We start from the raw sequence: 19,810 nt of genomic DNA, 5'->3' as shown, positions 1-19,810 counted from the left end.
AGCTTCTATAAGGCAATGAATATTGCAGAGGGTGTGGCTCATCACATAAAGGTGTATAACATCTCAAGGGTTTCACCGATCACCACGCAACTTTGTAGGCATATGACCACACATAATCTGAGGGGACCCCTCCATTATTGACCCGATCAAACAAAATGGGGCCACTAGAGAGCTAATTGCTTATCTAGGCCTAACAGCCATATCGATTTTTACTAAACTTGGTAGATATGTAGAACAGGATGCCTCAAGGTGACTGGAGAAATTTAACTCTAACTGGCAACTGGGTGGTGCTATAACAACAGAAAAATGCTTAAAAATGGCTAAAATGTGACCGCTCGCTGTGGCTCCCCTGGGGCTGAATGTTTTTTTTCTTTCTAATTTTTGGTATGAATAAGTCATGGTATTATATGCTGTACATAATCACGGAAACTCTCAGTGTGTCATTCTGTCAGTCAGTCATTCTGTCTATCTCACATTTTTCTACTCACTGACGTGGTCAATCTATGTGAAACTGCACACAGGCATTGAGGATTGGCATAGGTAGAAGGTGACAAAGCTACCAATGGGTATGGACTAGTGTATCTGAATGAACAAATTCCTTAAAAAAAGGTTGAATTAGGCCTACAGCATGTAAACAACTAGCCTCCAAACAGTATCACAGGATGACCAAGTAGTTGACTCTGTGGGAGATTATAACATTACCTAATTACCACAAAAAAGGACAAGAAAAAACTGCTTTAAAAGGATAAAGATACAAGTTTTTCAGTAGACATTCTCAATTTAGTGCAATGAATAATTAGTTTGGTAACATGTACAGAAGAATAAAAACATTTACTTTGATAGATGAGCCATGTGTTACATTACAAATCATACCTGATAAAACAGCAATATTAAAATGATAAACAATCCACATGCTGATATGTTAAATTCCCTTAAGTGAAATCAAAAAGTACAAGCCTAATGTAGCTCCACCTCCAACAACTACCTTGGCACGACACTGGCACTTTATTTGCTCTATTTGCTTTATTTGCCGCAGATAATCAAACGTGGCAAACTCTTGCATGCATTCATCTATCATTCTTGCTTAATCCAGTTTAGCCTGAGCAAATAAAGTGCCACAATGTAGCCTCCAAACATGAAAAGTCCAAAGATGACAAGAGTCAGCCATACACATACATTTTTGCTATGAAAATAAAAGCTAGACACTCCCTATCGTTGAGAGTGGAGGGTGTCTTCGAGCAGACATCATGTCAGATGAGATCAAAGTTCCGATTGAGCCGTAGAAACAAGTTGAATACTACTGTGGTTATTCCAAAACTTTTTTTTTTAACTTATAAAGTGCAAAATGTGTCATTACAAACTGTTACAGTGTCAGAAAAGGATTTTAAATTATAAGTGCAACTTCTTTTTCAGCAACTAATTTAATCAATAACATATTCAGCCACTAAATAAAATACGGCACAGTTAATCCTGACTGATTAATGTATTTTTTCCAGGTTTATAGCATTTCCTACAGTAATTTCCTTTTACTCTTGTGGGTCTACAGGTTTGATTCTGATGTGGATGCCATTCAGTGAGCGAAGCACCAGTCTTGGTATAATCTTGGGTTTCTGGGTGGGGTCCTCGATCAGATGGTACCTCCTCAGTGTTAGGGCTGTCGCCACTTTCAGCTCATTCATGGCAAAGTTCTGCCCAATGCAATTCCTGAGGGTGGAAAACAGTAAAAATATGTGAGGTATATGATGATTAACACAGTGCTTTTATGTTTTATGATCAACAAAATCAAATCAGTTGGTACCAGAATTTTTATCTATATTGTTGAATTAATATGGACAAAAAGATATGGTGATAGTGTTGCAGTAAATGTGGAAATGATAAGCTCATGATGGCTTAAAGTAGGCTTCACGTGACACATCATTTGAGTGACAGGCTTCCTGATGATAATGTCCTGGCTTCTCTGTCAGATCCATCCGTCGCTTCTCCACACCGCTAAAATGGTCGCTTCTGGATCTAAAAAAACCCCAAGATGGCGGCTGCCGACATGCCAAACTCGAGGCTTCAAAACGGGAGTCCACAAAGCAATGAGTGTTGTCATTGTAACTATGTCCATAACTTCTACAGTCTACGAGCACACACAGTCTATGGTAATACTGCACACAGGACAGGAGGAGGTCTGTGGTGTCATTGAGCCGTGATTTCAGGCCCGCCCAAAAAATCCTGGTATCCAGATATAAAACGATGACAGATGTTTGGAGGTTGATTTGAAAGCCTCAATAGAAACTTTGAATGCAATAAATTAACATTCAGTACAGCCCTTGTTCAACTAGTTTTTTTCTGCTGAAATAAGTTTCCTTAAATCCAAAGATTTCCATAAGACGAGCCACCCCAGGTGAAAACAGTTTTTTCATGGTGGGTGCTACGGTTTTACAGCAACGCGGTCCCACCACTGTGAGTCAAGACACTGCTATCAGCGGTAAGCGCCTTATGAATACAGTGCAGAGTGGCAGTGTTTAGCTAGCCAGTGGGACACACTCACAGGAACTCACTCACCAACATGCCAGCCTGGCCGGACTGTCCACAACATTGGACAGAGAGGCTTTGATTACAACATGCAGAGAGGTAGTTTGACATCATTCTCTGCTGAGGTCGCCATTAATCCACTATATCGTTATACAGCAAATAGTGGTTTACTGCTATATTAATGCTCTAAATGTCAAATACAGCTCCTTTAAATAGGATTAATCCTAGTTTACAGAGTTCTCCTATTTCTTATAGCCTCAAATAAAGCCTCATAGTTTTTATTGTGTTGATAAAAAGGAGGCTGCTGTTAGGTAACACATCCACATACTGCAGACTTTTGTCTTAACTGAGAACCTCCCTCTCTTGTTCTTAGTGAGCCAGTCACACGGTATCAGGTGAGGACAAACCTTGGCCCGGCAGAGAAGGGCACGAATGCATGAGGTGACCTCTTGGAAACATTCTCCGGTAGGAAACGCAGTGGGTCAAAGACCTGTGTTGTCAAAATAAAAAGCACATGCCAGTAAATCACACATTCCTTGTTTTTCCAAATTTTTCCACTGAGAATTGAATAACTTTCTGCTGTTAATGACATATCAAAAACATCTGCTTAGAATGACATCATCTCGACTTACATCAGGGTTTTCCCAGACAGCTGCATTCCTGTGAAGTCCATACACACTTGTTCCAACATTACAACCTGCAAATAAGAAAAAATGTGGGTTTGGGCTTGAATTGTGCAGCGACTGTACAACAAGGTGTATACAAATAAACAGACCAACATTTACACTATTTAAGTATGAGACAGTATTGTGAAGATGCTGCTACAATTTACATCTACAAACTAAGGCTGGGTCAAACTGGAAAATAACCCATACAAGTTAATATTTTACCAGTGAGGTAAAAGATGCACTCAGCAGCATGCTGTCTTATCTAAATGAACTTTCCATAAACATTAAGAACAAACCTTTCGGTATAGTCCTTCCATCGGGAAAGGTCACGGGTTTTGTGGTCTGTCTGGATATTCCTGGTACAGGAGGGTAAAGGCGAAGGGACTCTTTGATGCACATTGTGGTGTATGGAATTTTACTGAGATCCTCCCTTAAGATGAGACAAATGCACATTAGTTATCCATATTCTCAGGAAAAAAGTAACTGCCTAAAGCTCACCTAATCCAGCTGTTGTGACACAGAGTGGCACTGACTTGCATTGCACCTTGGGTTTCAACAGGTAAATTACCACTCCATGGTGTCCTTGCCATCCAAGGCTTGAATGATCTCCTCCCTGCACATCTTCTGGTGTTCTGGGTGGCAGGCCAGACAGTAGAGGATGAAAGACAGGCCACTGGCTGTGGTGTCATGGCCCTCAAACATGAAGGTGTCCACTTCTGCTCGTAAATCTTCATCTGATAAACCCTGCTGGTTCTCATCCTGAAGATGAGAGAAAACGAAATAGAAAAAAAAAAAAATTAACGCATGTTTTAAAACCAGAACTTCCCTGTACAATAAAACTATAATAAAAGAGCATAAAAAACAAAGATAAAAGATATTGGGCCCTATCTTAAACCTGGCGCACAGCGCAGCACAACCGTCACTCTGTCACTCAAACCTCTGTCCCAAAAAAGTTGGGACAGAGGTTTGTCTAACACTGTGTTACATCTTCTCTTTAAACAACACTCAGTGTTTGGAAAGGACACTAATTTTTTAAATTTTAAAAATTTCCAATTCCTGCTTGATATACAACTTCAGCTGTTCTGGGTTTGTGTTGTTGTAATATGAGCTTCACAAGGCGCCACATATTTTCAATGGGAGACATGTCTTACTACAAAGCCACGCTGCTGTGACACTAGCAGAATGTATCTCAGCATTGCCTTACTGGAAGAAACAGGGATGTCACTGACAAAGGTGTTGTCTTGATGGTAGCATACGTTGCTCCGAAACCTACATTTCAGTGTTTATGATGCCTTCACAGATGTGCCCCTGATGTCAGCCCTATGCTGTCACAGATGTGGGCATGGTCATGACAACTATGATTTCCAAAAACTATGTGAAATGTGGACTCATCAGACCACAGCACACTTTTCCACTTTGTGTCAGTCCATCTCAGATCAGTGCAGGCCCAGAGAAATTGGCAGCATTTCTGGATGTTGTTGATATATGGCTTTCACTTTGCATAGTAGAGTCTGAACTTGCATTTGTAGATGAAGCAACCGACAATGGTTTTCCAAAGTGTTCCCGAGCCCATGTAGCGATACCCTTTATACAATCGCGTCTGTTTTTAATGCAGTCTGGCCATTTTGTAATAATGTTAGCCTTGTGTAACATAATAAAATTGTCTTATACTGTATTAAATTAAAAATAAATAGGTCGAAAAGCATTTGCAAATCATTGCATTCTATTTTTAGTTACACCTTAAATAATAAACAATTAAACTAAATACTAAATACAACCCCTTGACTGGTGTGCCTTACTTTGCGCCTAGATTATGTGCCATTTGCCTAGCAAGAGTGGATTTGGACATGCTCTACATGCACTTTAGACCCTGTGCCGTAGATTATTTAAATAAGGCCCACTGGCTGTCAGGTTGGTGTTGACACGGGACATTGCTCCTTCACCTGGTCACTCGAGTGTCTCAACAGAGGAAAATCATTAACATGATGCTAGATATTTTTGTGAGGGAAGAAGCAGTTAAAGAGGTGTCAGTGGGTAACTTACTGTGTCTTATTGAGAATATTTGTACAACAGTAGTTGATGGAAATTAGTGGGTTTATATTTTCTTAAATGTTCCCATATAGAAACATACCAATGTTTCTAAATGGGCCTTTACAGTGAATTCTATTCTTTAAAATAATTTTTAGGGCTTTTTGCCTTTATTACAGGACAGGGGAAGAGGGAACAGGGATGACACGTAGCAAAGGGCCACAGGTTGGAATCAAACCCACGCAGCTGCAAAGGACTCAGCCTATATTGGGCACAAACTTTACCTGTTGAGCTAGAGGTCACCCACAATAAATGATATTCAGTGAAAGAATATCAAGCTGGTGGAACACTACATGAATCATAAGGATGTTTACAGAAAGCAGAAGCTTTGTAGCCAACGTTTTCCCGTATTGTCTTATTTATTTAAAAAGAAATATTTTTTGTCTTCAGGCCACTGCTCAAGAGAGCCTCATAAAAAAGAGGACAAAAAGCCTGACTTCTGCCTTTGTATCAGTGGCCATTGATATGCTGAACATCAGGGGAGCGTTCTGTGTTTCCTTTTGCACTGGGATTTTGCCACTTGGATATTATGCCAATTCATTTCTTGTATAATTTTAGGTTTTTCTACATGATTTATTGTTTATCTGTGTCATTGTTTTGGGGCATCGGTGGCTTAGTGGTAGAGCAGACGCCCCATGTACAAGGCTGTTGCTGCAACGGCCCAGGTTCGACTCCAGCCTGTGGCCCTTTGCTGCATGTCATTCCCTCTCTCTCCCCCCCTTCACACTTGTCTGTCCTATCCACTAAAGGCTAAAAAGGCCCCAAAAAATATCTTTGAAAAAATGTATCTGTGTCATTGTTTTTATCGTCTTCATGGTCTTTATCCTTTTGCATTTTTATACATGTTTGTGTTGCATGTGTGTTTGGCAAACCCAAACGTGTAGGGGGGGTGAACTGGGAACTTCTGGCTGAGGGCCCTGTCTGCAAGGTCTTCAACTCCCACCACCAGAAGAATTTTTCATGCATCCTGGTGAAGACTGGGGACATGAAACCTCAGTGGGCCGTGTTCAAAGCCTCCATTGTGGAGGTGGCTGCTAAAAGTCGTGGTCATAAGGGTGTTGGTGCCTGATGTGGTGGCAACCTAAGAACCTGCTGGAGGGTTTTTCCTCTCACGCAAGTGCAGAACATATGCCCTAGTTGACTGTAGTCTTTGCAGTTTGTTCAGATGCAACTTTTTGGCTTAGACACAGGCGATGAGATGCAGCACAGCAGTTGGCCTTCATTGCCACTAACTCTTTGATGTCGGTTTGGTGTGTGATTTGTTACAAATTTAACGACAATAAGCAAAAGCAAGAAAGTCTGATTCCTCAAGCCCAGTTCAGACCAATGATTTGCGACGAGACAAAACCATTTAAGAACGTTGCAGCGGTGTGAACTGGCTGGTCTGAGCTTGACTCAAGGCGGCGGATGGTGTCACCTGCAAATCCTCTGGTCAAATCGCTGGTGGCTGATTGTAGAACGTAAAGCACATCACCGTTTCAATAGCCAATCAGCTTGTAGTTGAGTCAGTTGATCAAGTCAAAATGACTGCAGACACCGTGTTTCGCCTGCTGCAGCAGATGCTCCATCCCCACCGAGCCCTCTGTTCCTGTCCTCACAGTGTGCCGTTGTCGGATGGTGGGTCGCTGCTGCTGCTCACTGTATGTGCTTATTGGTTTGAACCGGCAGGCTTTCAAAACATTGCAGAATTGTAAGTAGTTGTATGTTTTAACCTGTTTCATTGCGAATCTTTGGTCTGAACTCAGCTTTAAATCAGTAAACTGGATCTAAAATCACACAACATACTCTTGCTAAGAGAAGGATGTCCAGAAAGTCCAAGTTTCTTTTGGCCTGTATGCGTTCCAGCTCCTTCTCCTCCTTTAGTTCTTCTTTCCTCTTTCTTATGACCGCCTCTTCAAAAGACAAGATAAAAAATATTTGCAGAGTAACGTATAAAATATCCCCCAAAGCCAAAACTGATCAAATTCAGTTTAACTGATAGTAGCAAAAATTTCATATTGTCATTAATCAAAGTATGTGTGAAGATCTTACCTGTATGATCATGAGCCACTCTGCATACTTTTCTGTATCTGAAACCATGTGGGCTAAGGTAGAAAATCAGGTCATTGTGGTATGGAAATGTCCTGAACCGCAGGTTAATCAGATCACTGAGCTCATAAACTGCCTTGATGTATGCATTACTTCCACTGAAATGAGAACATAGGCAAACATTGAAAACTTAGTTTCCCACACTCATAATTCAGACAGCTTTAAACAACTGAAAACACAGTTCTGAACTTGTGAATGGCGGGAAAAAGTTTGTATTGACTCACCCCTTGGTCTGACAGTTGCTGCTGTAGCTGAAAGCACACTTTAAGATGGTGTCCAGTGTCATAAGGCTCACATGTTCGAACAATTCAAAGGACTTGCTGGTGTTTGCATAACTTTCCCATTTGTCCTGAAAACAAATAGAACAGATGTGACATCTCTGCAGGAGATCGGTTGTTCTTACCATTCCTTCACCATAATGGTCTTTGATAACTCACTGTAATTGCGATTCACATTTCTAAACTGTCATATACATACCAACATTGTTTTAGCAGAGTCTGCCATCAGGTTAGTGTATGGTTTCAAAACATCATAATGAAAACCTGGAGTCAAGAGCCTTCTGTTCCGAAACCACCTTTGACCATTTGACACCAATAAACCTTCACCTGAAGACAGAGACAGATGATATGTGTGTCAGTCAGTAAAACATCTCTGTAATAACACAAAATATGTTGTAGTTAGAAGGCCTCTTACCAATCCAAGACACAAGAAACCCATACACAAAATCATCTTTTGGCTCTGTTAGGAAAAAAACAAATAAAAAATCTGTTTCATTGACTTGTGGTTGTAAAAATGTAGCCAATGTTCCTGCAGGAGATTATAAAAAGCACTGAAATTACTTTATTGTCATAATGTTACATCATTTCAGTAGAGATAAAAAAATGCGCACACACCTGTTGATGACAATATGGTTTTCACATAATCTGGATGTACAATGTTGACGTAAGAAACTAATGGGCCAAACCACAATGGGAAAGCGTAAGGGTACTGCTTTGTCCATTCCACTATCTTCTCAAAGTCTGTCCCGTCTTGTTTAAACTGAAAACAAGATAAAAGCATGGGAAGCTTAACCACACCTTAAAGTTAGCCACAGGACAATGTGTTAGTGACTGAACTGATGTTTACTAACAGTGTGTCACTAAGTAGTAGCTAGTGACATGTATTACTTAAATCTCACGTTAAGTAAAAGTAGAGAAATAACAACACAAAAAATAGTCAATCACAAGTTTAAGTACTGCATTCAAAATGTCACTTTCATAAAAGTCCATTAAAAGTCAAAAATGTTCTTAAGTATCAAAAGTAAAAGTACTCTTTATACCAAATGACTTGTTAAAAAGGAGGATATACCAACTAAATACAATCTGGTAACTCAGAATGTGTCCCTTTTATTGGCCTATGAAAGATATAAAACCATGATATGTTATTCATTAATACTTCTAAATCCCTTTAATAACCTGCAAATCCTTTATAAAAGCATGTCTTGTTAGAAGCAGTATCCAGCATTTAATGTTGAAGCTGGTCTGGGTAAGTAAAAATAAATAGTACTTCAGGCATATAGGTACCTCAAAAGTCGTCCTCAGAACTGTAACTCATTTATTTTTATTATTTATTTCTACTGTGAACCATTTGGATAATGCAGGGTTACTACCGCTCCACCCAGCTTTGGCTTTGCTAAAGTGTGAGAACTATCAGTGATGTCTAAACTGACAGAGGTGACTAATCAGTCTAATATCTCTGCAGCGTTGTACTTTATTTCGAGCGTTCAGTCTGTCAGACCTTCATTAGGGCATACATGATTCAACAACAGACTGCCAAGTAAAAACAACTGCAAAACTTGCAAAAAAAACACACATTCGGTATTCGGTGGAATAAGTTAAAAGCAAGGCCGAATAATAGCGGCGTGTTTTGATAACGCAATCAAACAGCGTGCCGTGATGGGCCGAGTAAAATGTCGGCAGTGTGGCCACCACACTCGCATTTGTGACTAAAAATAGTTTTGAGCGAGCAAAATAGGCTTAAATCATTCAGCACGCTGTGCGAGCAACCTACAGCTTTCAACCACCAGCAGAAACGAAAGGCGAATCCCATCGGTTGTGGGTTGAACGGGGGTCACAGACACAGACAGTAATGTATTCCTGTCAAATACAGCGGCCATCGGCTTACCGCGATGGAGAAGTCGGCTCCCATAATATCCTCTTCTTGGCGTCACGACTGCCCAGAAGTACCTGAACAGCCGAGCCAGCCGAACACAGGTATGTGATGTGTCAGAGGAGAAACGAGCCGTTCACGGCCCACAAACCTCACCGCACTTTAGGGACTGTTCGTTACTTATGAAGGGGAGGAGGGTGGCTGGTTGATTCTTATTTTATTTATTTATTTTATTTGGATCCCCCCTATGTTAATCACTCATTGATGCTGTTTTTGAAGTATGAACAAGTCAATAAGTAATTTATTCCATTGAAATATCATTGGTGTATTATAGAAAAGTGATTTATCTTTTTATAAATGACAAAAGGCATATCTGCCTCATTTTCGCTGTGGTATCGTGATACTACTCAGAACCATGATATTTTCATTGGTATCGTACAGTGGGTCCCAATATTGGTACCCTGACAACACTAATCTGGAGGGGATTCATCTGCAAAAACTAATGAAAAACTAAACAACAATATTCGGTATTCGGTACTCGGTATTCGACCAAGCGTTTAATATTATTCGGCTTCGGCCACAAATTTTCATTTTGGTGCATCCCTAATAATTTTACCAATGTTTTTTTTTCTCCCATGAAGAAATGTGTGAACAAGTGACATAGTATTAATTAGATCTTCAAATTTAGACTGCACTTTCTTCAGTTTAAATGACATATACATATATTTAGAACAAGACTCCAACCATCCCTACCAACTGCCCCTGCTATCCTGGGAAGGCAGAATTTTAGGAAAATGCACTCCTTGTACATTAAACAAAATTGTGCCCTTCACATTTAGGTTGGACCCTAAAAAAACTTGATGACACTCGTATTCGTTCGGGTGGGTCTGGGTGATATGGCTTGAAAATAATATTGCGATATTTTTGCGGTTATATCGCAATACACAGTATGTGTCTCCATATTTTGAATCTCCTCTAAACCACTGCAGACTACTAAAATACAAAATTATTAATTGAACTACAGTTACAGTACAGTTAACGGAGCTACTGTCATAATAAAGCCAAATAACTCACTGTTATTATAAAGTTGAATAAAGTACTGTTATAATAAAGTGAAATAACGCACTGTTATTATGAAGTTAAATTAAGTATTGTTCTAATTAAATGAATCAAAGTGGAACCACTGGTGCTTTTATTTTGAAATCGCAAATCGCACTGGTGTTACATGGTCACAACATGTGACTAAACAGTATCAAGCTGGAGCCCTGCAGATATGAAGACAAATGCTTCACTTGCTCACACACTATTGCTCATGAGAACGTGGTCTGAGAAGGCAGAGGAGTGTGTGACACATCATGTTTGGGAGTCGTTTTATGTGTCAGTCATAGGAGAGAGTGAAAGAGAAACGTCTCATGCCAGTGATTTTAAAAAATGATTCAACAATACATGCTTGGTGTTTATGATATAATCATTTTATACATCCTATGTGGAACAAGCCATGATTGATTTATCGCCCACCCTTATGGTCAGGCATCCAATTGTCATTACTTTTAAAGTAGTCTGTGAGTAATAGAAGGTTATTTCATGACAAAAATGTCCCAACAGACCCCACTCTCCCCTACTGAGTGGTGTACTGTGAGGTATAAATATCACACTTATTTTATAATACACAAACTGGGTGAAACTCAGTGAGTATAGAACAATATCTGCATAATACCAATGATTAGAATAGGATTGGTTACTTTAACCTGCGTATGCTCTGACAGAAAGGTCAAATAAGGTCAACATTAGGTGTGCAGAAACATGCTCTATCACTGTGAAGCACATTGCAATTCAGTTTCAAAGGGTGCAATAACAAGTATTACAACTGTTATATAACAGTTACACAGAGTTGCACATTACTGCGCGCTCTTTACTAAATTACCTCTTTAACATGTCCCAACAGCCAGTGTCGCGGTGGTCCTGGGAAAGCCTCAAGGTTTCGGAGCATATCTCTTCTCTGGACGTACCAAACAGTTAATTTATAGACGACGGCAACGAGACAAAGTAGAGCAAACAAGTGATGCATGTGAGGCCAGCCCAGCTTAGATTTCACCAAAGCCTCAGCTGCCTCCATCTCGGGTGAGTCTGTGCGTCGCTGGAGGAAAAACTCTGAACGCAACAAGTGTTGGCGCGACAACAAGGAGCAAAGTCAAAACAGATGGTCGACTCGACACCAGTACTCCGGGGTACGCCTCAGGAGCGCCGGGGAGGCGGAGTCTGCAAACAATGACAGTTATCTTGATGTGTAGTTCAGCAGCGAGAGTGGCGTGTGTGTCAGCTCGACCACATGGGCCATACGAACACAGAAAGATCAGGGGCGACTGATAAAACAGAGAACTGATAAGTGTCATTCAGGCTTACATCATCATTACATCACATAGTAAACACTGCTGTATATGCAGGTAATTATTTGTCAGCTCGGAGAGCCACCATGGCTTTTACCCTACAGTCAAACATTGCCGTTTGTTTTGCCATCTGACAATTACATGGTAAGATTACACTCCAGTCAGGTTTTCCAGCTCTAAGCGGTGCACCGGGGTCCTGAAATGGAGCGGACCCAAACTCTGAGCAGAGGCGTCTGAAGTATACGACAGTGGGCGGAAGGAGGATGTGCTCGAGCATGTCCTGTCTGTCAAAGGATGACTTCGCGTACTGATGGAAACACAGGATTTTTGAGCAGCAAGATTTCATGCACAAGGGCAAATCAAAGTGCTTTACAGAGCAATAAAATATAAAAGAGAATACAGAAAAGAATGAAGAGAAAAAAGATATAAAAACTAAATTTAATACTTTAAAGATTAAAAAAAAATCGACACTACAATAGCAAAACTGCATACTAAAGGTGCAAAGATAAAAAGTAGCTCAGCCCATAGGGACTTGGTTTGGGAACCAGAGGGTCGCCAGTTCAACTCCTGAGCCGAGGTGCCCCTGAGCAAGGCTCCAAACCCCCAACTGCTTAGGATGCCTGTCCAGAGCAGCCCCCTTGCCCTGACATCTCTCCTCTAATGCATGTATAGGTCCTGTTTGTGTTTGTATATGTGTGTGTATTCAGGCCTGTGTGTATATGGCAACCGAGTGAAAAAATTGACTTTAATAATAATGATTTAATTTAATCATGTATATATTTATTAATTTAATAAAGTATATAAAGTAAGTGTCAGCGTTAGTTTTCTCTGGGTACTCCAGCTTTCTCCCACAGTCCAAAGACATGCAGGTTAATTAGTGACTCTAAATTGTCCATAGGTGTGAATGTGAGCGTGAATGGTTGTCTGTCTCTATGTGTCAGGCCTGTGACAGTCTGGTGACCTGTCCAGGGTGTACCCTGCCTCTCGCCCTGGGATAGGCTCCAGCACCCCTGCGAACCTCAAGAGGATAAGTGGTTATGAAAATAGATGGATGGATGGGAAAAAAAGTTAGTAGGTAAGTAGGTTGCAGTCATTACGGGGTGGAGTAGGCAGTGTGTAAAAGAAAGAAAAATGAAGAATAATTACAGCCTAATAAAAAGGGAATGATCAATTGAGTCAACACATCTCAATTTCTGTTACTTGTGACAGACAATAAAGGTTTATCTTATCTCTAAAACAGTTTCAAGTGGGACAAAATACTAAATTAAAATTTTAAAGATTTGTGGTTTTATTGACTAAGTCTCAAACTACAATATGCTATCGTATTAATATTTAACCCACTTCTGAAAATGTGCAAAATTACAACATCAAAACTTTAAAGAGTTCATAAATGATTAAGGCAGCAATATTAAAAAAAAATCCCAAGCATTAGTGAGCTTGCTGTGCTTATGTGACTCACATCTGATTCATATTGTTCATGTTATGCAAACGTTTCCATTGTTGTACTTTCCAGACACTGTGGTTGTTTTGTTATTAGTGTCTGATCTCTGTTAACCCACATGATCATTGAACTTTCAGAGTACTCAAATAAACTTCTTGAACTATGTCTGCAGAACGTACTGACCTATGTTATAATACTTAAAATAAAATAGTCACTGCAGGAGATTCCAGTTAAGTTAAAACTTAAACTGTATCAGCCATACAATTACTTTTTTTTTTTTTTTTTTTACTCAGACAATGTTCAGATTATGTCATCTATGTATAAACAGCAGTGACTTCATACAGTTTGACATTAAGTGTGAATTTCAACTTGTTGCACATACTGTAACTCAACACCTATGCTAATGCAAAAAGTGGAATTAACGCTACACCATCAGAAAAAGAGTGTGGGTGAGAGCCACGGTTAATTTCCTCTGCACTGGCTGGTGGCCCACTTCCGATGTGTCAACGCGATTTTAGTCGTTACACTCAATCTAAGACCTTTTGGTGCGACACAGAGCCTCCTTTCTGTTTTGATGACTAGCAATAGTGTAACCACAAAGGGGGTGCTTCATCTGTTCAGTGTTGTCTTTATGTCTGAGTAGAGTTCAGTGCCTCCAGCATGATGCAGGACGGGTTTATTTTTCTGGTGATTTTTTGGATCTCATCCCCTTTTGCCTCAGGAAACAGTAAGTAACTGATGACATTATTGATATTACATTTAGGATACAGTCTTGTGAAGTGAGTGTTGTTTGATGATACATTATTCTTATTTTCTCTGTTTTAAAGCTACTGTATGTGTAAAATGAAAACTTTTTTGTGTTGGCAGCCACAAATCTTAAATTCTCGCTGGGATGTCAAGCTGTGATACCTTGTGAAAATTACAGGAGTGATTCAAACTCTTTAAAATGGATTTATAAGAAAGATGAAGATCGCAAAGAAATCCAGTTATATCTTATAGACAGAAACGGAATAGAACGCCTTCAGCCACTCTTTCGCCCCAGAGGGAAGGTTCTGCCCGATGGTTCCTTGGTTATTGATCCTTTCACGGAGGATGATCAAGGCCTTTACTGGTGTAAACATTGTTTTCAAGATAGTTGTCGGAAAAAACAGCCCTCATCATTCATCAGCGTGAAGAAAGGTCAGATCTATTGTGATAGTCATGATTTGTTCTTTTAACGTACCCAACTACTTTGTGTATGCAGTTCTGTGCATTTACCTGTCATCAATTAAAAAAATCTATCTTTTTTTTTTCCAGAAATTCTCAAAGAATCTCTTAAGACAGTCTACATTATTGCAGGCAGCACTTTCACTTATTCATGTCCGAGTAAACTGACTAACTTAAAATGGACATTTGAAGCAAGTAGCATGACTGCGCTCAGGAACTCGCTACGAAAACCAGAATCAAACTTTGTGACTTCCTACAAGTCTCTACACATTGTAAATGTCACAAGAGCAGATGCTGGGAAATATTCCTGCTGGAAAAGTGGATGTGATGGTCACAGTCAGAAGCTACTCACCATCAACTTATGTGTAATTACAGGTGAGAAAATAACACGTAACATGTTTTACACCAAAATTGAACAGTACAACTTACAATATATTTTTTCCATATTACAGTAGACGACAGTGAGGATTCATCTGTTTCTTGTGCTGTTATGTGTGACACGGAATTCAGAACCATCACACATAACAGCACATTAAATGCGGAAATAGGCACAAGGACAATATCAGTTTTTGTAGATCCACATGGGTCTTTAAATTGCACTGTAAAGCAGATGTTTAAAGGACACAGTGCAGTCAACAGCACTCATGGACCGTCAGATACATTACACAGCACAACAGGTGAGCATTTTGCTGTATCTCTCTTAGAGGAGTTTGTGGCCTTAATTAAAAGAATATTAATTCTTGTGTGTTTGGTTTTGCAGGTGTACCTACAGAGCCTGAATATCAGTTTCCAGTTATTTATGGGACATCAGTAGCCCTTGTGTGTATTATTTTAATAGCACTTTTGGTAATTTGGTACTTACGGCCAAGACTGCAGGCAGGTAAGATATAAAGCTCTTTGTCTTGTTGAGTTTCCTGTTCTTTGTTTGTTCAGTGGTCTGCTGCCTGGAAACAGAAACAGATATTTCACATTGGGCTACGCATGTGGGCCCCCTCCTAATTCTGTATCTTTCTCCTCAAAGCATTTCCTGTTCATGTTTGTTGCTGTGGCTTGAATGGCAGGGTAAGTTTACTTGATGAGGATGATGATGAACCTAGTCTCATATGTGTTGTTGTTGTTTAGGTAATGGAATTTCTTACTTCTTACTGCAGGTCGAAGAGGAGACGCCAGTGGTTTACTCATCCATTGTCATCAGGAGACCTGCTAAGACAACAAACATTGATATGACTTACTTTGACAGTAGTTGTGTGTATAGTGAAATAAAAATATAGAGAAAAGTTACCAAAGGAAGCGAGGGGAAATTCTCAAGCATAATGTTGGCCTTTTTTTTTAATTATAAAGTTTCCTAACTGGGTGAAATGATCTAAGCGGCAAGTGTGATAAAAGCTGATTGAGCTCCCTTCACAATAAAAAATAATTTATTAAACACATGATAATTCTTTCCACAATTTCCTGTTTCGAGACAAAATATTTATAGGCTTTTGTTCCGAAGAATTTTAATGAGAAACTTAAGTTTGCCACAAATAATGCTTTATGTATGGCGTTCAGCCATAAACACAAACGAACAATGAGGACTTTTATTTTTAATTCTGGAGGAAATTTTACTGATTGTACTTTTAGCTTACTACCTGAGGTGAAATCTATATGCAGGGGTTTTATTTAAGTATTTTAAAGCAGCAGTAATTCACCTTTTCCATCACTTTTGTCTGGTTGCAGACCTTTGAATCTGCCCATTCTTCTGAGTTCAAGTCAGGCAAACTATAAAGAATGGAATAGAATATAAAGCCTTTACTGTCACTGTACAATGACATTAACTACTAGCTACTAGCTACTTCTAGTCAGTGCAATCTGTGCAAGTAATAGGACAAATTAAGACAGACAAGCACTCATTCAATAAATATGAAAATAAAAAAATACTATACAAGAACAGATATGTGAACTGAATGTATTTCCTTTTTTTCTCAATCTTTATTCTTTATTTTCTTTTTTTCTGTTTAACTTTCATATAAACATAAGCTTTGTATTTTATAATGTAAATTGATGAAATTGTATGTTTTATATGTAATGTAGTGTAATATATTGTATGTAAGGTGTGGACCCCAGAAAGAGTAGCTGATTGCCAAGGCATTCAGCTAATGGGGATCCTTAAAATAAACAAATATGCATAAAAGGATGGATTTTTCTCTTAAAAATGTGTGTATTGCATTGCATTTAAATGTTGAGGGTTGAAGGGTAGAGTGCTCAGCAGATGATGGTAATTCTCTGTGGTGTGTGTGTGTGTGTGTGTGTGTGTGGTGTTGGAGTTAAGTGTTCTGATGACCCAGGGAAAGAAACTGTTCTTTGAGCCTCTTTGTCCGGCTTCTATGCACCTTAAGTCGAATAAAACAGAGTCTAACAAGTTGACAATTGTCTGATATCAGGCAACTAACACTCGCTCTGTAGGAAAATAACGACAGGAAAATATGTGTACACCAGTAGGTGGCTGTAATGCGCCATAAAGTTGGACGACAACCACAACCGCTATGAGAAACACCAGACTGAGAAAAGTATGAGCCTCATTCACCGGTGCTGTGGTCATTCATTCTCTGATAACAAACCGAAGAGCTGAGCTATTTTTGTTTAAGCCGGCTCTGCTTTCAAATATAGATATCTGTCACCCCATTCAGTAACTTGACTGACTTTGAAAGCACGGTAATAATTTAGATAACACAGCTTACGGAGTGGCTAACTGAATAGCTTAGGGAGCTGCTAGCTAGCTAGCTGGTTAGCTACCAGCCGTTTGTTCACTGAACGAGCACGGTGAGGCCTAACGTTACCGCATCCTCGGTATTTATTGTGGAGGCTCTACCGAAGACCAACGTTTGTTTCCCAGCAAGAGGACAGCTGCATTTTGTAATTTCTCAGGTAACGTTAACTAAACAAGCTACTCTGGAGACTGAGTTAGCTGTTAGCTAGGTGAATTAGCTACCTAGCTTGCTATAGTTAGCTAACTTTGGCTAACATTGCGTGTTAAAAGTTGAGACGGTCAAATGAAAACGCTGCCGCTTTAACGTTAACTATGAATATTTCCTCCTTACAGACAAAAACAACTCGGTGTCTGAGAGAAGATGGAAGCTCCTCCTGTTACCGTGATGCCTGTCACCGGGGGCACAATCAATATGATGGAGTACCTGCTGCAAGGTATGCTAACGGTAGAGACCTCCACAGCTGAGGACACTAAATGTAACATCTCCAAATATTACCCTACTACTGATGGGTGTTATGCAGTACTCGCATGGTGTAATGAGATGTGATAAATCCTTACTTTAGCATGTGGATATGTCTGAAGGTGGTGCATATATAGACAGTAAATCACAGTTTTTATTTTTAAGATAACTACATGTATCACTATAATGCTCAAAACAGGAAAGAGTCAAAACACAGTGTTCCTATTATCACTCAGAATAGCTATTAAGTGTGCAGGTGGATGAGAAATTAAAGATAAGGGTTTGGACACATCTATTAGATTATTATGATTGATTTAGCCTGTGCCTCTGTGAGCTTATATTTACAAGAGGGTAGTGTTAAGGTGTGAGCCATCTGTTAAGTTTACTGTTGTCGTTAAATATATAATGAAATATTGCAAAAGAGAATGGCAAAAATGTGTTTTGTATATATTTTTGTGCATGGATAAATCTATGGTTATAGGACAGGCATTTGTGTATTATATATTTGAGCTATTTCCCATATATATTTACCTTTAACTTGAAACAAATGTTCGGTGTCAGAGTGGTTTTGAACATGCAGCAACCTTCTTTGTATCCTTGAGTAATAGAGGGAATTTTGACTGGTTGTTTCTGTGTGATAATCAATCAGTTATTTATTTGTCACATGGAATTATAGAAGGTACAACTCCAGTGAGAAGTGATCCCCTCAGTTTCTTACACTTCTGCACTGTTATATAGACTGTGTCATAGCCAGCATGATATATTGACAGCAGATCCTTACCCTGAACAGACAAAATTGAAGAACATCTGCTGTGTTTGTGACAAAGGCCCATTTCCTTCCTGTTTCCTTAATGATATCCAGCTGTCTTAATGTTGGAGCCTTTATGTTTCTTATGTAAATGTACTGTATATTGAGACTGCAGTTTTAAATACAATATCTTGTGCGGTCCACATCATCACACCACATTGTTTTTATGTTGTTAATGTATTCATGCATCTGTTTCTCTACCCTTTATCAATGCAGGCAGTGTGTTAGACCAGGCCCTGGAAAGCCTCTTGCATCGCCTTCGAGGTCTCTGTGACAACATGGAACCTGAGACCTTCACAGATCACGAACTGGTTTATCTTCTGAAAGGCCAACAAGGGAACCCTTTCATTCTGCGTGCCCGGCGCTCCCTCTCCCATCCCACATCACCATGGCACCTACGCTACCTAGGCCAACCTGAAGTGGGTGACAAGAGCCGCCATGCCCTGGTGCGCAACTGTGTTGACGTAGCTGCCTCTCAAAGCCTGCCGGAGTTCCTCAACGAGATGGGCTTCCGCATGGACCATGAGTTTGTGGCCAACGGGCACATATTCCGCAAAGGGGCTATGAAAATTGTGGTCAGCAAGCTGTCACGCATCCTGGTACCAGGTAACACAGAGAACACAGAGCGACTATCACTTTCATACCTGGTGGAGCTGAGTGTGTTGGCTCCCGCCGGGCAGGACACTGTGTCAGAGGATATGCGCAGCTTTGCTGAGCAACTTAAACCCCTGGTTCACCTGGAGAAGATTGACCCCAGCAAACAGAGACACTAAATGTGAACATTTTAAGGGTCAAGTCATCTGTGACCACTATGGACCAATAAGACTTCATTTTTTTTTTTTTAACATTGTTTACATTCGAACTAAAATTAAATACAGTCCAACTTTGGCTTAAAATTTACGCTCTTGGTAAATTTGTTATGTGAGTGGGAAAATGACTCTACGATTCCTAAGTGGTATATCATAGGCAACTAGACTTCCTTGAGTTTTGTGAAGATGTTTCACCTCTCGTGAACTGAAGCAAATCCCCCTTAAAGCTAAGCGAGTCCGGTTTTCTATAATAAGCACTTAGGATTAACATGAACTGGATGACTAAGAACCTTCACCAGCATGACTCTACAGTTACTACAGAATATTACAGCATATCATCAGTTTCCACCAAAGAATTGTCATAGTTTTGAGTTTTGACATGTTAAGCTTATCACTCTTTCACTACATAATACAGTTTGCAGATTTTGGGCTCGTTGCAGA

At 39.8% G+C, this 19,810-nt stretch overlaps 3 protein-coding genes across 3 annotated transcripts; 2 read left to right on the top strand and 1 right to left on the bottom strand.

The window, feature by feature from the left end:
• Positions 1–758: 758 nt before the first annotated feature.
• LOC117265993 (cytochrome P450 4B1-like) lies at positions 759–11,839 on the bottom strand. Its single transcript, XM_033640867.2, has 12 exons — positions 11,437–11,839; positions 8,258–8,402; positions 8,058–8,102; positions 7,842–7,969; positions 7,589–7,713; positions 7,308–7,462; positions 7,062–7,168; positions 3,757–3,947; positions 3,485–3,618; positions 3,153–3,217; positions 2,928–3,010; positions 759–1,704 (listed from the first exon to the last, which is right to left on the bottom strand). Exons 1-12 carry the CDS (start codon positions 11,626–11,628, stop codon positions 1,527–1,529), a joined length of 1,548 nt encoding a protein of 515 aa, XP_033496758.1. The 5' UTR covers positions 11,629–11,839; the 3' UTR covers positions 759–1,526.
• Positions 11,840–13,777: 1,938 nt separating this feature from the next.
• Positions 13,778–16,703, top strand: LOC144464503 (uncharacterized). The gene is made up of 7 exons (XM_078171722.1): positions 13,778–14,067; positions 14,208–14,519; positions 14,637–14,921; positions 14,999–15,223; positions 15,307–15,426; positions 15,568–15,608; positions 15,698–16,703. The coding sequence occupies exons 1-7, from the start codon at positions 14,001–14,003 to the stop codon at positions 15,815–15,817; spliced, it is 1,170 nt and encodes a 389-aa protein (XP_078027848.1). The 5' UTR covers positions 13,778–14,000; the 3' UTR covers positions 15,818–16,703.
• Positions 16,704–17,080: 377 nt separating this feature from the next.
• med18 (mediator of RNA polymerase II transcription, subunit 18 homolog (yeast)) lies at positions 17,081–19,460 on the top strand. Its single transcript, XM_033640868.2, has 3 exons — positions 17,081–17,450; positions 17,626–17,726; positions 18,777–19,460. The coding sequence occupies exons 2-3, from the start codon at positions 17,654–17,656 to the stop codon at positions 19,331–19,333; spliced, it is 630 nt and encodes a 209-aa protein (XP_033496759.1). The 5' UTR covers positions 17,081–17,450; positions 17,626–17,653; the 3' UTR covers positions 19,334–19,460.
• Positions 19,461–19,810: the final 350 nt, after the last annotated feature.

The sequence above is a fragment of the Epinephelus lanceolatus genome, chromosome 10 (genome assembly GCF_041903045.1).
Source record: "Epinephelus lanceolatus isolate andai-2023 chromosome 10, ASM4190304v1, whole genome shotgun sequence".
NCBI lineage: Eukaryota > Metazoa > Chordata > Actinopteri > Perciformes > Serranidae > Epinephelus > Epinephelus lanceolatus.
This window is presented reverse-complemented; position numbering and strand designations above follow the sequence as displayed.

Excerpts from the sequence above, each read along its gene's own strand:
- LOC117265993 (XM_033640867.2), bottom strand. The coding sequence starts at position 11,628 with ATGGAGGCAGCTGAGGCTTTGGTGAAATCTAAGCTGGGCTGGCCTCAC. Across the intron at positions 8,103-8,257 it reads AACCATATTGTCATCAACAG|AGCCAAAAGATGATTTTGTG; the intron begins GTGTGTGCGCAT and ends TTTTCCTAACAG. Across the intron at positions 3,011-3,152 it reads CTGTCTGGGAAAACCCTGAT|GTCTTTGACCCACTGCGTTT; the intron begins GTAAGTCGAGAT and ends TTGACAACACAG.
- LOC144464503 (XM_078171722.1), top strand. The coding sequence starts at position 14,001 with ATGATGCAGGACGGGTTTATTTTTCTGGTGATTTTTTGGATCTCATCC. Across the intron at positions 14,520-14,636 it reads ATTCATCAGCGTGAAGAAAG|AAATTCTCAAAGAATCTCTT; the intron begins GTCAGATCTATT and ends TTTTTTTTCCAG. Across the intron at positions 15,609-15,697 it reads GCTGTGGCTTGAATGGCAGG|GTCGAAGAGGAGACGCCAGT; the intron begins GTAAGTTTACTT and ends TTCTTACTGCAG.
- med18 (XM_033640868.2), top strand. The coding sequence starts at position 17,654 with ATGGAAGCTCCTCCTGTTACCGTGATGCCTGTCACCGGGGGCACAATC. Across the intron at positions 17,727-18,776 it reads GATGGAGTACCTGCTGCAAG|GCAGTGTGTTAGACCAGGCC; the intron begins GTATGCTAACGG and ends TTATCAATGCAG.